Below are 15,442 nucleotides of genomic sequence, written 5' to 3'. Positions count from 1 at the left end.
CTTCACTACTACTTCAGTTGGATTGCACTTTCAGAGGGAATAAAGCAAAAAATCATTTATTTAATTATGTTATCTTTTTATTTAACAGAATATAAATATATAAATTTTATAATAAGTGAATTAATGAACAGAATGTTAATTTGGTTTTGAGAAGATTGAGACCTCTAGTCACATTTTTTATCATTATTCGGATTTGATCTAGACTAGGAGAAGATAGTGGGCCTGTGTATCCTACCCTAATATAAAGTTGGAATTTCTTTAACAATTAACGCTATGGCCCTCTTCAAAGAGCGTAATATCTTCTGACAAGATTTCAGGTATGACCGCTGTAATCTGTTGCATTAGCTCTTAGTGCCCTGTATAATTTGTATTCTATTCTATTTTTTTTTTACGTAAAATAATTATTATATTGTTGATCACTTTTTTGGTAAGAAAAAAAAAATTATTTTTTTTTATTTTATTTTTTATTAAATTTTATTTTCATATTATTTTTCGGCATTTAGGTTTCAGGTTTGCTACGTGGCTATCTTGAACAAAATAAATCAGTTTTATATCTCTTACTAAATATACATTACAGATAACACTGTTATTTGTAAGTCCATATAAGTTTTAGAAAGTAACAACATTTGAAGTATATTAGTCAAAATTTCATGATAATTTGCCAAGTTTCCAAATACAGTGGTTCAAGTGACGATGCTTTATAATTTTCTAAGTGTTGGAAGTGTGTGAATTCCTTGTGTAGATTAAGCATTTCTGTAAAATGAGAAAACATTCTGTACAGAATCAAAAAAAAGCTGGAAAAGCACGCTGATGACTCTATTCTATTGAAACCATTCTATCTATTCTATTTATTTAGTAGATTGCTGTATATAAATCCAAAGTTAAAGAAATGAATAATGTCGAGTGCTTGGGAGGTTTAAATTTGTTATTTGTTTCCGAATAAATCGCAAAACGTAAAAAAATCTATATGAATAATTATAAAAAGGTGATGCCAAAGTGGAATTATGGGGGCACGGCAGGGTACAAGTTGGCATTTGCAGTCTTAATAAAATTTTTTACGAATAATTAAATAATAATTCAATTTCAAGACCACTGATGGCAGGTATTTGACAATACACAAAACAGTTGTATGATCAGTGTAAATTCAATTAGCTAAAAATAAATAAAAATTTTTGCTGTTGCAGTTCACTACTGTTCGAAACCTCTTCATTAAATACAATAATTTTATTAAGTAAAAAAGTTAGTACTGTTGTACTGTTGTAAACTTTTTTTAATTTTAACACAAGTTTGTAATTGTTTAATATGGTAAAAAATTTTGAGTTTTTGACTTCAGTAACATTAAATTAAAAGGTACAAAATTAATAATTCAATGTTAAAATTTAAATGAATATAAAAGTTGTTGTCTCTTCCAAATTTCACAAATTCATTGCATTTTTAAACTAACTACTAGTTTAATATTTAAACTTATATCTTTGCCGTTGACAGAAAGAAACTAGACTCATGTCAATGTAACACTTAGTAACTTTAGTAACAAATTTACTTTTGTAAGCCATAAGCCATAAGTCATATAAATTTACCATAAATAGTCGTTTCAAATACGCTCTTCTAGTTGTAATAACAAAAGCAAACATGTCCATATACCATTCAAAAATATCTGGAAACTTTGCTTAGACTGTAGGAAACCTCCCTATAATTAGAAACTTTAAGCAACAGTCGTTTAGGCAAACGACTGAGTACACGAGTAACTAATGAGGTAAGTACACCCATTTCAGTGCTGTTATGCCAGCGTGGAGCCTCTGCACATGGAGTAAAATATATAAAATTACCACAAATTAACTTTTAAAACTTTTGAACTAAATAAACAACATTTATGCTCCCGGCATTGAATTACATTTTGTATGGCTTTATGATATAATATACACAATACTACCACTGTACATACGTATAGCAGTAAATGAACCTATTTGCTAAACTAATATATATTTTATTAAATGAATGTGTTGTAAAGTAGCGACTTTCATTAAAATTTAAAATTCCTCTGACACTTGTTTAATTGTACGAGAACCTGAACGTATGGACAGAAATGCCAGAAATATATATTCACACAAACACTTGACTATATATATATACTTATACGTAAATTATTACCATATATGAGTTTAAAGGTGGATTTAGATACTAACAGCTAAATTCACATGTAAACTATGTAAATGTATATATTTCGTTTTGTAGCTGTTCCTTCAAAAATGGGTTAAATTACGTTTAATTATATCAGACAAGTTAGCACACCTTGCGTGAGGCACTTAAGCCCGGTTATCCTTTTCGCAATGCACTTGTGCGCCTATTTTCAAACAAGTGTATTTGACTTTCCCGACATTGAAGAGTTTGTTATTTAAAAAAAAAAATTCTAAAAATTAGATTTAATGGAAATATTTTCGTTTATTGCTATTGCCAGTGTTGTCGGAAAACACTGAAATCCCGTAACAAGTAAATAATTGAATAAATTAATTGGCTTCATATAATAAGAATTTCTATGGAATCTTATAAACTTGAACTCGAACGAAAACAATTTAAATTAAATTATGAAATTTAAGGAATTTTCCAGAAATTTCAATTTTTTAATATTACATAGAAAATGTATAAAAGATACATTTTTGATTGGTAATATTGCTTTTTAAATTCTAGGAATATATAACATGCGGAGATATCCTAAGTATACTGCATATATTATTCCCCTCTTCTTTTTCATAGAGAGGTTTCGAACAGTCATGAACTACGGCAACAAAAATTCTTTTCTAATACTTTTATTTATGGCTGACAACGCCGCTTTTTTGAGTATTGTCAAATATCCGTCATTAGTGGTCTTAGAATTATTTCTTATATTTAATTACTCCTAAATGATGGTTTGAGATTGTAAGTATCAAGTATTGAACTCGTACCCTACAAATTTGAAACTCGGAGTCATTGTGCATTAACCTACTGACGCTGAAGTTTGTTAGTTTTCTGTAAAAGTTTATTAATATATTCGTAAAATCATAAACCAGCTATAGAATAATTAAATCAAATTCGGCAGGGTATAAGCTGAACTATTACTTGAGGTACTTGCAGTCTCAAAAAACTTTTTACGAATAATTAAATACAAAGTATAATTCCAAAGCCGGTGCTGATAGGCATTACTCGAATCAGTTGCATAATCGATCAAAATTCCAATTTATTAATGTATTTTAATTAATTAAAAATTTTGTTAGAGTTCATTACTGTTCGACACTACTTCGATGAAGTGGACCATAACCTCTCCACTATCCCCTTTTATAACCACGGCTTTCGTGACCCCAGTCACAAAGTATACTGTTGATTCAACACCCGCTAGTTAACCGTAACCCCTTCCCCTTCTATATCGCCCTTGCTACCTACTTCATGCCCTTGATTTCTGATTTAGATGAGTCTAGTTCACTAGGTATTAAATCTATTTTCGCATTCCTTTCTCCCATGATTACTGGAATGAAGTTTCCACATTGCTGTGGAAATCTTCTCCTTTCATTCCTAAGAGGTGGTTTTAGTGGGTTCAAGTCTCACACTGTGGCTTTCGATGCCATTACCACGGTTGCCACTTGAAAATTTTTTTCTGTACCAAAATTGGTTTAAAAAGGTACCATTTCTGTAAAAAAAGGTCCAAATTTTTTTGGACTTTTGTTTTTCGTCGGTTTTTCATAGGTTATAATGTGCAATATAAAATAGTGCAAAGTTGCATTTATAAAAAAAATTAATTGGAAATATCCACAATAAAGTTGGGTCGTCAAAAATGTACCAGTTTTTGAACGTGAGTACCAAACGAAAAAAAAAAAAAAGTACCAATTTTGGTACTAAACTACCATAAGTGGCAACCGTGGCCATTACTGTTCGAAATCTCTCTATCAAATACAATAGTTTCTATTAAGTAAAATAGACACCACCGTCGTAATTAGCGTTAACACGCAATTTAAAATAGTTCTAATAGCTTAACATAAAATATATGAAAAAAAGTGGACATGGATAAGGGAATATTTTACGAAGAGAAAACAATGTCTTTGCTAAACTAAAATTTTAGTGAAATCTATGAAATTTAGCAATTGGTCGCTGGTCATAAGAAATGTATAAGAATAGATGTGTTCACATCAAAACAAATTTATTTGCAGTAAAGTTTAGTATTTAATCACTAATTTATTAAAATAAAAAAATCAAAGTTAATATAGTTTTATTGCTATTTATTATAGAGCATACAATACCAAATGAGAATTATAAATACATACTTATTAATTTATACTTTATAGTGCTGTAAAACACCACACAGCACGTTTAAAAATTATGAACAATATACTATAAATAGAATTTATGGAGCGAATTGAAATGAAATACAAGTTTTAATAATATTTCTAAATATCAGCGTCTTTTATAATAATTTGGTGTACGATGACGCATAAACTATATTAGTATCTTACTTATCCTCTGAAAATGATTAAATTTAAATTAAAAATTACATTCAATTTATCTTTTCGAAATCTTTTTAATAGAAGACTTTTGTATTCATATATTGGGAAGAATGATGTTTGCAGAGATATCATATCTTGTTGATTTCAATTATTTAAGATTGAAATTCTCAGAGATTGTGTAATCTCTGAAATCGCTCAAATATATAAATAAGTTATGTTACAAAGATATATATAAAATTTATACATATATAATAGTAGTTATGTTTATTTACCATATGTATTCAGTGTTGTTGGCAATAAATAAATACATTTATATAATTAAGATCTTTTAAATTTCATTGAATCTGGCGCTCTCTTTCTTTTTATTCAGCCATAAAAGTTGCAGTTTAGCCGTTAAAGTATTTGACTTAGCCACCTAAAAAACTGTTTCAAATAACAAAATTATGATTTATTTGAATTTAGAATTACAATTATTTCACACATACAACTACTATGAAAAGGACTTTAAAATCCCTGAGTATACTAAGACATTTAACTGGTTAAATACAAAGTAATAAGTTAAATCGCATATTTCCGGTTATTTCGAAACATATTTTTTATGCAATTATTGTTTTGAATAAAACTGTTAAATAAAACAATTGTTTTTAATATATTAAATATATATTTAATATAATATATTTAATATATATACGAGAACGGTTTGATAAGTCAGTGACATTTTCAATAAAACAAATTTTTACGGCAAATAAACATTTTATTTTTCTACATAATCACCTTTTAGCTCGATACATTTAGTCCAGCGTTTTTCTAATTTTCTTATTCCCTCCAAATAATTGGGTTTCTCAAAGCTCTTAAAATACGCGTTTGTTTCGGTAATGACTTCTTCATTCGACTCAAATCTCTTACCGCCCAGCCATTTCTTCAGATTTGGAAACAGAAAATAGTCGCAGGGGGCTAAATCTGGAGAATATGCTGGATGGGGTAGCAGGTCGTATCCCAATTCGTTGATTTGGGATCGTAATGCTTAATCAGCACACGAAATTCACTTTTTTCCATTTTCGTACAAATTCACGAGGTTGTCTGCTTTGAACGGCTATGAAACACCAATTGAACGACGTAGCTTGCTCAAAATTAGAAAGTTACCCACTGGTAGATTAAGCTGATGGCAGCATTGTTGCATTTGTAGTAACTGCGCGGGAAAATCAAAAAGTCACGGACTTATCAAACCGCCCTCGTATCAAATATATATATAAATATATTAATATATTTAATTATCTTTGGAGAAAGCTAACTTTAAGTCAGCAATAGCTAGGCAATAATCCCTTTTTATACCTTTCCAATTTGATTAGATATTTATTCCCACAAACGGGAAATCTTTTCGATTGTCGAGACTTCAAAACTGAAGTTGTTTTCGTAACAACTTGAGTTTTACTGATCACAGTAACCAGTTTGATCCTTACGCACTTGCTTAGGTTGCTAAATTTGTTACAAAGATATTTCACTCCTATACACAATCTTCTAAGCAGTAATTACATTAAGACCGAAAAGTTTTCGGAAATTCTCATTTAAAATTCGCGCGCTGTATATTTTTCGATATTTTAAGTTTATGTAGTTTGGCAGCACTGTCCTTAATTACTATGCCAAAAATGAGCGCGATCTGTCAGACAGTTCGTTTACGGCAGCTGTTGAAACCAGTTCACCTCAGTAGGGCGTTGCGAAAAAAACAATGGAAAAAAATATTGAACAAAGAGTTTGCATCAAATTTTGTGTTTCGAACGAAATTTCGTGTGCAGAATCGTTGCGAATGCTACAAAAGGCTTATGGGGAATCAGTTTTATCGAAAACTCAAGTTTATGAGTGGTACAAAGCCTTCCAGGACGGTCGTACGACCGTCGAAGACATTTCGCAACGCACTACTGAGGTGAACTGGTTTCAACAGCTGCCGTAAACGAACTGTCTGACAGATCGAGCTCATTTTTGGCATAGTAATTAAGGACAGTGCTGCCAAACTACATAAACTTAAAATATCGAAAAATATACAGCGCGCGAATTTTAAATGAGAATTTCCGAAAACTTTTCAGTCTTAATGTATCTCGGCCATGAATTGACTATTTATCATATATTCATAAGATCGAGTAAGATCTTCTCAATTTTTCTACTATTGCTTTAAATAAGGAAATAGTCACTTAACTATGACTAAAGTTCTCACCTGATCGGCATACCAAAGTTGGCCCGTGCTTTCATCTAGTCGACCTATTGTTGATACAGCCCAATGAACAAATGCTTCTGGATCTGGAGTGAATAATTTAGAATCCTTTAAAACAGCATTACAGATTTGTATAGTTTTTGTAGGCACCAAACATGGTAATACGTGTTGTACATGAACTTTAAAACGGCGAGATTCCTGTTGTAAGGCTAAAGTTAATTTTCGATTATAGATTTTTGTGATATCATAAAGTGCGCTAAAAGGAGTACTATAAATCTCCAAACAGGAAGATATATTGACAATAGCTGCTTTTGTGTTATTGTAATACATGCGCTGTAAGAAATAACGTGACAATTCTGTTACCGCTTCAATATTAGTATTCAGTATAACTGTTAGTTCTTCTCTGGTAAGAGAACACATATTTCCAACATCATAAACTGCCACTCCAAAGGCGTTCACTTTAAACAATATAAAAAATCTACGTCATACAGACCTCTGTAATTTTTGTTCATATATACTACCAAATAATCCGATTGGAATTGTGTCCAGAACTTGCTCGATATTTTTGAATGTTTCCAATCCTTTTGAGAAATCAGCTACTATAATTCTTACTTGCACTTTGAATTCTTCTTCTAGTAATATAATAAAGAAGTAAATGACAATTCAGTGTTTGTTCATATTAATGCAAACCTATATCAGCTGCTAGTATTTTTAGTTTGGATTCCATTTTTGAGATAAGCACTACATTAAATCCATTGCAAGCCAGTTCTTTAGCATATAGTTTACCGATACCATTTGTGGAACCGGTAATTACTTAACTCCAAAACAAAATTATAGTTTTAATCTGATGAAGAACACATTTTTTCTTACCTGCCCATTTACCGTATCTATCAGTAAGACCTTCAAGTGTATGTCCTAGAAATTTTTCTTTTATAATGTCGCGTATTAATTTGTATATAGGTTTTAGATTTATAGACAAATAACGATAAAGTGCATAAACACCTATTAAAAATATAACTTTTGCAAGATAACTAAGCATTGTTCCCTTCAGCAACTACAAGTTCAGATATAAATGCATCTGTACTTCGAGTTAAGCTTTCCAGTAAACTTATAGTTTGCTTATAAGTTTAAAAAACAAAATCTATTATAGATATCATGATAGATACTTTTTATCATAAATAATAATTAGTTTGTTAAAATTACGATATAATTAATTTATTGTCATTTATTATTAGTGAATATTACTGTCTTATTACTGTCTTACTATATAAATACATTTGAAAATAAAATGTTAGTTATTTTATTTTTTTCCAGTTATTAGTTTTTACTATGTTTTTTTTTTACTTTCTATAGCTATTATTATAGTTACTTTAAGTACTATATCTCTTTAGTTAGGTGTAAGACTTTACTGTTGATTTAAGTAATAGATATTAATTACATTCTTCAATAGTCTAACTCTGTTTAATTTAATAATGAATGTAATTACATAGAACGTTGAAATTGCAGAGCATAAATTTAGCTGGAAAACTGGATTTTAAATTATTTTCAATCTTATTTAAAAAACTTGTCAATCATGTGATTGTAAAAATCAAGTTTCAAAGTTTGTGTCACACCTTTATTATTTTTAAAAATATGCGGAACTATTACTCCTCTAGATGAAGTACCACACATCATATAATAATTTATTGTGGAGGCAATAGTGTTCCGACAGATAATTGCTTCACTGTCTCACATGCACAATATTGTTGATATATTCATATTGTAAAATGTATTTCAAAATCTATCTACTACGAATCACTACTTTTGTAGCATAAGTGATGTGACAGAAAAAGTGCTGTCAAATCTAAACCACAACATAAACAACTTCTCACATAAACGAAAATACATAAGTTGAAAGCAAGGTGGTAACCTACAAGATTTCCATCAGAACAAAACTTGAGTAAACTTAACAACTCAGATAAACAATATCAGATCACACCAAAACTGTATTATATCTAAAATGGCCTCTTTACGTTTTATAACAGAATACATCTTTATTCATGATCTCGTATAACACGTTCGGTAAAAGTACAGTTTTAAAAGTTAAGTTCGAAAAGAAAAGTTCGAAAAGTATATTTCGAAAAGTATAGTTCGAAAAGTATAGTGCGAAAAGTATAGTTCGAAAAGAAAAGTTCGAAAAGTATGTTTCGAAAAGTATATTTCGAAAAGTAAGTTTCTAAAAGTATAGTTCGAAAAGTATAGTAACAGTGCAGAGCGGCTTTAACAAAATACATTTCGAGTACTTATATTTTGTGTTTGGCACTTCACACAATGTTACAATGTTACCATGTTAGATCGTACTCAATTGGTGTATTTATTGGGCTTTATTACTTATATAAATATACTGTAAATAAAATATTACCCAAATAAAAAAAAAATATCGTTTGCCCAGACGTCGATATTGCCAGTTGTTTTATTACATTGCATCTGCTTCTCAAGTACAATAATACCTTTATAGAAGTAGTTTCTGTGATTCGATTTCCTCATCTAACCGTCTTGTTAGATGCTTGATCAGATACATTGTGACCGAAAGGTTTCCGGAAATTTTAAATAAAACGCAAAATTCTTAATCTTCATCAATATTTATTTTATCTCCTTCAAAATATGCTCCATTAGAAGCGATACACAAATGCCAACGTTTCTTCCAATCATCAAAACATTTTTTATAGGCGCTTTCCGGTATGGCTTTGAGTTCCCTCTGCGAATTCTGTTTTACGTCTTCTATGGATTCAAAACGCGTTCCTCTGAGTGGTAATTTGAGGTTGGGAAACAGGAAAAAGTCACACGGTGCAAGATCAGGTGAATACGGTGGCTGTTCGATGGTATTTATTGAATGTTTGGCCTTAAAATCGTTGATAATGTTGAACAAATTGAGGTGAATCGGAACAAGCCGGGCGTTGACACGTCGCATACACAAATTGTCCACCAAAATCAAACGAGCCATCTCACGACCGATGCCTAGCTCTCGTGCTATCTCTCTAACACTCACATGAGGATTTTTGAACACGATTTCCTTTGCCTTTTCAATGTTTTCGTCGGTGGTAGAGGTCGAAGGTCGTCCAGAACGCGGCATGTCTTCGACGGTCGTACGACAGTCCTGAAAGGCTTTGTACCACTCATAAACTTGAGTTTTCGATAAAACTGATTCCCCATAAGCCTTTTGTAGCATTCGCAACGATTCTGCACACGAAATTTCGTTCGAAAAACAAAATTTGATGCAAACTCTTTGTTCAATATTTTTTTCCATTGTTTTTTTCGCAACGCACTACTGAGGTGAACTGGTTTCAACAGCTGCCGTAAACGAACTGTCTTACAGATCGCGCTCATTTTTGGCATAGTAATTAAGGACAGTGCTGCCAAACTACATAAACTTAAAATATCGAAAAATATACAGCGCGCGAATTTTAAATGAGAATTTCCGAAAGCTTTTCGGTCACAATGTATATCAAACATGCCACACTCAAAGACACTATTTTTAACAATTTGTCAGAAAAGCACAAAAATAAGGAGTTTGGCGAGAAAGAATGTCAATTTGCTGAAGTTCCTCCGTCCAGCTCATTGCCTGAAAGGCCCAGTAAGTTATATACTAAGAGTATGGTACTCTAAAAAATGACTCGTAGAATCTGTCAAAATGAGAGCTTTGATGAAATTATTTTGAACATTAACATACCGTTCGGTTCTCTTACAGAAAGGTTTATATTATTGAGTGACAACGCCGATTAGCGCGTTGCAGACTATCATTTTTGAATGTCATGCAAGTTGCGCTCTCTCTTACTCACACTCAAGAGTTGTCATTCAAGCAAAATTTTTAAAGAATAAGATTGTTTACGCACGCTGTAAGTGTGTTAGTGCAACCATGCAAAAATATGCTCTTCAATGACGAATGCAAGTTTTTGGGTGATAGACTCTCATTAACAACATGTTAGCGAGAAGCTGAATGATGTGCTCACTAAAATTTTGGTGAGCACGCTAACATGTTACTTGCGTGTCATTCAAAGTGTCATTTTTAAATTTTCTCTCTTGAATGACATTCAAAAATGATAGTCTGCACCGCGCTTTTGGTTTATATGAAACCTACATCAATGAAGGAATTGCCATAATAATAATATTAATAAAAAATAACAACAATAGTTATAATTAATTAATGTTATTATTATTATATATTAAATCAAATATAATAAACAATTTGAAAAATGATATGTCATTTTAGTATATAAATTTAATCAAATCAAATTAAAACTTTAATTTAAACTGTTTAAATATAATATATATATTGTTTAAATACATATTATATATTTATAATATATATATATTTTTTTCTTTATTATAAAAAAAAATTATATCCTTTAAGTACGAGTATATATTGTAATAATGAGTATATACAAAGTGAAATACATACATCCATTTGTATCCAGTTTGGTAACCGCTGCAAATATAAAATTACAAAAAATTTAATTAGAAAAGTCAAATGGAAAACCAGAGAACTACCGACAACCATAGCGATACCAGGAACGTGATATCAGCGCTAAGTGTGTAAACTTCATTACTGCGGACTAACTAATTAATGATAATTAAATGTGAATACTCGTACAAAGGAAATGTGTATTGAATGTGACAGAAAGCGATGTATTTTGCAGTGTACGAAATGGAATTTCTACAAAATTTTTACAAAAATACGTGAAGAAAATGGCAAAGCATATTGAATTCCAGTATTCGAGCGAGGATAATGGAACTGCGAAGTGCACGAAAGGCCTGAAGTTATTGCTTCCATTTTAATAATTGTTTTTTTTTATGGTAACGCATTTCTGAAGAAAAAATTCGACAGCACAAAAATAAAATAATTCATTTCTGTATACATAATTACTACGATTATAATAAAAATATTGATATTATTAAAAATATTCAAAAATTGTTTGAATTATTTCAAAGTTTGGTAATATTAAAACTTATATATATTATTTTATTGCTATTGTATTTCAAACCTTATGTCATTTATTTCATTCTTCGCTATTTCGTTATTTATACTTGAGAAAAAGTTTAGTTTTTCCAAAAATAAAGTTCTTGATCATAGGGTTTAGTATTTATAAAATATTTCTAACTCTATGTAATATATGTTTAGTAACACATATACGTATATCTAGCTTATTTAGCTGTGTCATAGTTAACACAAATGTTATTGGCTATGCAACCAATACACAAAAATAGATAAAAAACGGGATAGATAAAAACGGGAGTCATTTTAAAATTATTTCTATTTTTCAATCTCACCTCTCTTCAATGTGTTATAATGCAAATCTATTATATGGGTTTATGGCTGTTAGGAGAGGTTAAATTCCTGCAATTAATTTGGGTTATTTAGGTTTTGAAGTGGTGGCCGTGTACATAAAGCCCATTTAAGTTCAAATCTTGGCACAGACCAATCTTGTGGTTTGTTCATATATAGACTAGAGCTCAGCGTACCAGCAGCGCCGAAAAGGCAATGACTTTCAAACTAGATAAGACAATTCTATAAACTTGGCTAAGTATCTAATTTGGCAGAATGACAGCTCAGTCAAGTCCGTAAGGAAAGAGGCCATGAAGATTTTAGATCTTCTCCTAGTTAAACATGGATACTGACACATGAGTTGTGTCTCCAATTAAACAACTATAAAAACTTTAGAACATCACAATATCACATATCAGATTAATGGAGTCTCAGTGACACATATGAAGTGGTGATATATATAAATCTTAAGTGTATCGACTGTTAAATAATATGTAGGTAATAGACCATATAAAACTATATCTGTGCAAATGAAACATATTAACAATACAGTATTAAATTGTCTAAAAGCATAGTTTTATGTAGTCCAAGAAAGCAAATATCAGAGCAACAGGACATTTAGAAAACAAATATGAACACAAATTAAAAAATAAGCTGTACTAATAAGTGAACTACAAAAAGGCTCACTACATATGACTTATGAGTAGTAAAAGTTCTACTGATACTGATGCCATAACTCAAACAAACTACAACAGGTCTTAAAGTTATTAAGATGCAACAGCCATTACTTCTTCTAACTCAAGCTAAAATTGTACCAAAAATATTGTGTATAAAAATTGGATTAGGAAAAAAATTTATAAAAATATTATATACACATATTAGGTATTTCCTACCCACAATAATCTAATATTTCATTTTATAAATGCTACTCACATCTCATAAAAACCAACAAACAAAAAAAGAAAAACCTGAAAACGTGCAAATAAAATTTTGCACAGCAATGCGCGTATATTTTTTTGTTACCCAAAAATATGCAAAGAAAAATTTGTATAAAGAATGAACTGAAATTTATTAAATTCCTTCGAAGACTTGAAGGAAGAAATATTCCAAATAGTAAAAAAAGAACTCTGTTTCCTCTCGTCTGCTATAAATATAAGCGTACGCCTTGCCTGTCAACATCTACTAACCCGCGTCGTCATAAAATGGCAAGTTCCTTTCAATGATATTAAAGAAACGCTCGTGCTTGCTAGACTTCTTCGTAGACTCCTTTAACTTTCATGCAAAATAATGCGAAATTTTTGCTTTTTGCGAGTATCGTAAAAATTATTAGATGTCATCAATGAAAGTGCAGACAAACTGTGCTTGTGAAAATGCCAATTTAGAGCTTTTTATTTTTATTTTGCTTCTCTCCGACTTAATTTCGTACAATTTGTCATTTGTGCTTATTTAATGTCTGTTGTCCTTTGGCATGAAAACCTTTCATTTGCCTAATGAACAGCTATTGTAACAGTTTATAGCAACAACAATGCGGACATTACAAATGCCTATCATTGGATGTATGGTACTGAATGACATTCCGATTTTACGATTCGCGAACTGAGCTTAAGTTGTACCAATGAAGTCATTAAAGCAGAGAGATAGAGATAGAACCAGCTGAGAATCGAAGAATTTGACAATTTGTAAGTTATTTTAATTTTGCAAATGGAATTCGCACTGTATATTAGAAATGTGTTCAATTTAAGGTTGATTTATATGCAAGACATTATCTGTTCTTTTTTAAGTGGCGGTTAACTATGGAATCATTAAAGTCTAATTGTGCATTCCATGGAAATGTGTCTATTGCGTACAGAAGCTATTAGCAAAAGCATAATAATTTATTGCCTTTGGTACTAAAATCCTTTTCGTATAATTACAATATTATTTATCTTTTGCTTTGTATAATTCTACATATATTTTTTTGTGGAAATAAGAGTTATTATATACGAAAATGATATCAATTCATATTTTATGTATATTTTCAAAATTCGGTATTAACGCTTGTTTTAATTATACATAATGTCTTTTACTATAGTTTATAACGGAAAGATGTCTGTTAATGAAATTATTAAATTGATTTTTAACATCCGTTTTGTCAAAAGAAACATAATTCTTAATATAAACTATTATTTTCAATAGAGAAGTTTTTATTGAACAATAGTCAAATTACAACAACAAAATTTTTTATTATTATTTTTAATTAATTGAATGGTCAGCAAAAAATTTAATTAATTGATTAAATTATTATGAAAAATAATTAAACTCAAAAACTATTTCTAAGACCACTGATGATGGGTATTTGGTAATACTCGCAATACTAAAGGTTTTAAATGGTTTTAACCCTTGAGTTTTTAATTTTATGGTAACTCAACCTAAGTCGATCCCTAAAAATCGCCGGTATAACCTAACCTAAATTAACTATGTTGAATTTCTTAAAAAAATAATTCTGTTTCTGAGCTTCTCATTTGGCAGGACCCGAGTTCGATTCCTGGTACTTGCAGTCTTAAAAATAATTTACGAATAATTAAATACAAGAACTATTTCCAAGACCACTGATGATGGGTATTTGGTAATACTCGCAACAACTGTATGGTTAACCAAAAATCAATTAATTAAAATAATATAAAAAAAATTGTTGTTGTTGTAGTTCACTACTTTTCGAAAAAAACTCATTATAAAAAATCTTTAAATAAAAAATATTTTTTAACATATTTCAAATATAAGAAAACTAACAATTTATATGTAATTATTGGTATTATTTTATATTTCCTTTCTTCGAGAACACATATTTTATTTTATATTAAATATTTATATAAGCTATTACTTATATAAAAAAATATAATAAATTTCAAATTACAATTTAGTAATAAACATTCTCACCCCAAATTGTGTGACGTATTGATTGATTACCAGACCGCTTAACCCACTACACGTTTACTGTGGTTTCGATATTTTGGCTTGTGTCTTCTGTTAATTACAGATTCAATTAAACACTCAAAACAAGTAACCACAGAATTAGGCATCTATTTTATGAGAATATGTTTCGGAAGTGGAGAATAGTTTAAATACTCAAACGTTTTAGTGGTTGTTCTTGTGGATATCAAATAAATAATGTTTTGTATTATTCTAAAGGTAATGTTAGTTGAAAAGTAAACATAAAATACTAAACTCGAAAAAAAATATAGTTATGCTTATACTTATAACCATAAATTTATATCAGTAGACGTTTTCAATAATTATGAATGTATATGTATATGGATCAATATTTAACAAATCAGACACCGATTTGACTTCATCATCTCCGATATGGGTAAAATTTTTTATGAGCTCGTTTCATTAAATAAGAAAACATACATCTTGGAAAAATATATCGTAGCTCCTAGGAACTTTGGACCCATGGGGTTTTGAGAATTGACACTGTGGACATAT

At 30.0% G+C, this 15,442-nt stretch overlaps 1 protein-coding gene across 1 annotated transcript; it reads right to left on the bottom strand.

Annotated features, from left to right (window-relative positions):
- Nucleotides 1–4,814: 4,814 nt before the first annotated feature.
- On the bottom strand, nucleotides 4,815–7,482 carry LOC119681280 (very-long-chain 3-oxoacyl-CoA reductase-like). Its single transcript, XM_038094428.1, has 4 exons — nucleotides 7,366–7,482; nucleotides 7,197–7,307; nucleotides 6,679–7,133; nucleotides 4,815–4,892 (listed from the first exon to the last, which is right to left on the bottom strand). Exons 1-4 carry the CDS (start codon nucleotides 7,400–7,402, stop codon nucleotides 4,863–4,865), a joined length of 633 nt encoding a protein of 210 aa, XP_037950356.1. The 5' UTR covers nucleotides 7,403–7,482; the 3' UTR covers nucleotides 4,815–4,862.
- Nucleotides 7,483–15,442: the final 7,960 nt, after the last annotated feature.

This window comes from Teleopsis dalmanni, chromosome 2 (genome assembly GCF_002237135.1).
Source record: "Teleopsis dalmanni isolate 2A chromosome 2, ASM223713v2, whole genome shotgun sequence".
Taxonomy (NCBI): domain Eukaryota; kingdom Metazoa; phylum Arthropoda; class Insecta; order Diptera; family Diopsidae; genus Teleopsis; species Teleopsis dalmanni.
The sequence above is the reverse complement of the archived record's forward strand: the minus strand, read 5'-3'. Positions and strand labels throughout refer to the sequence as shown.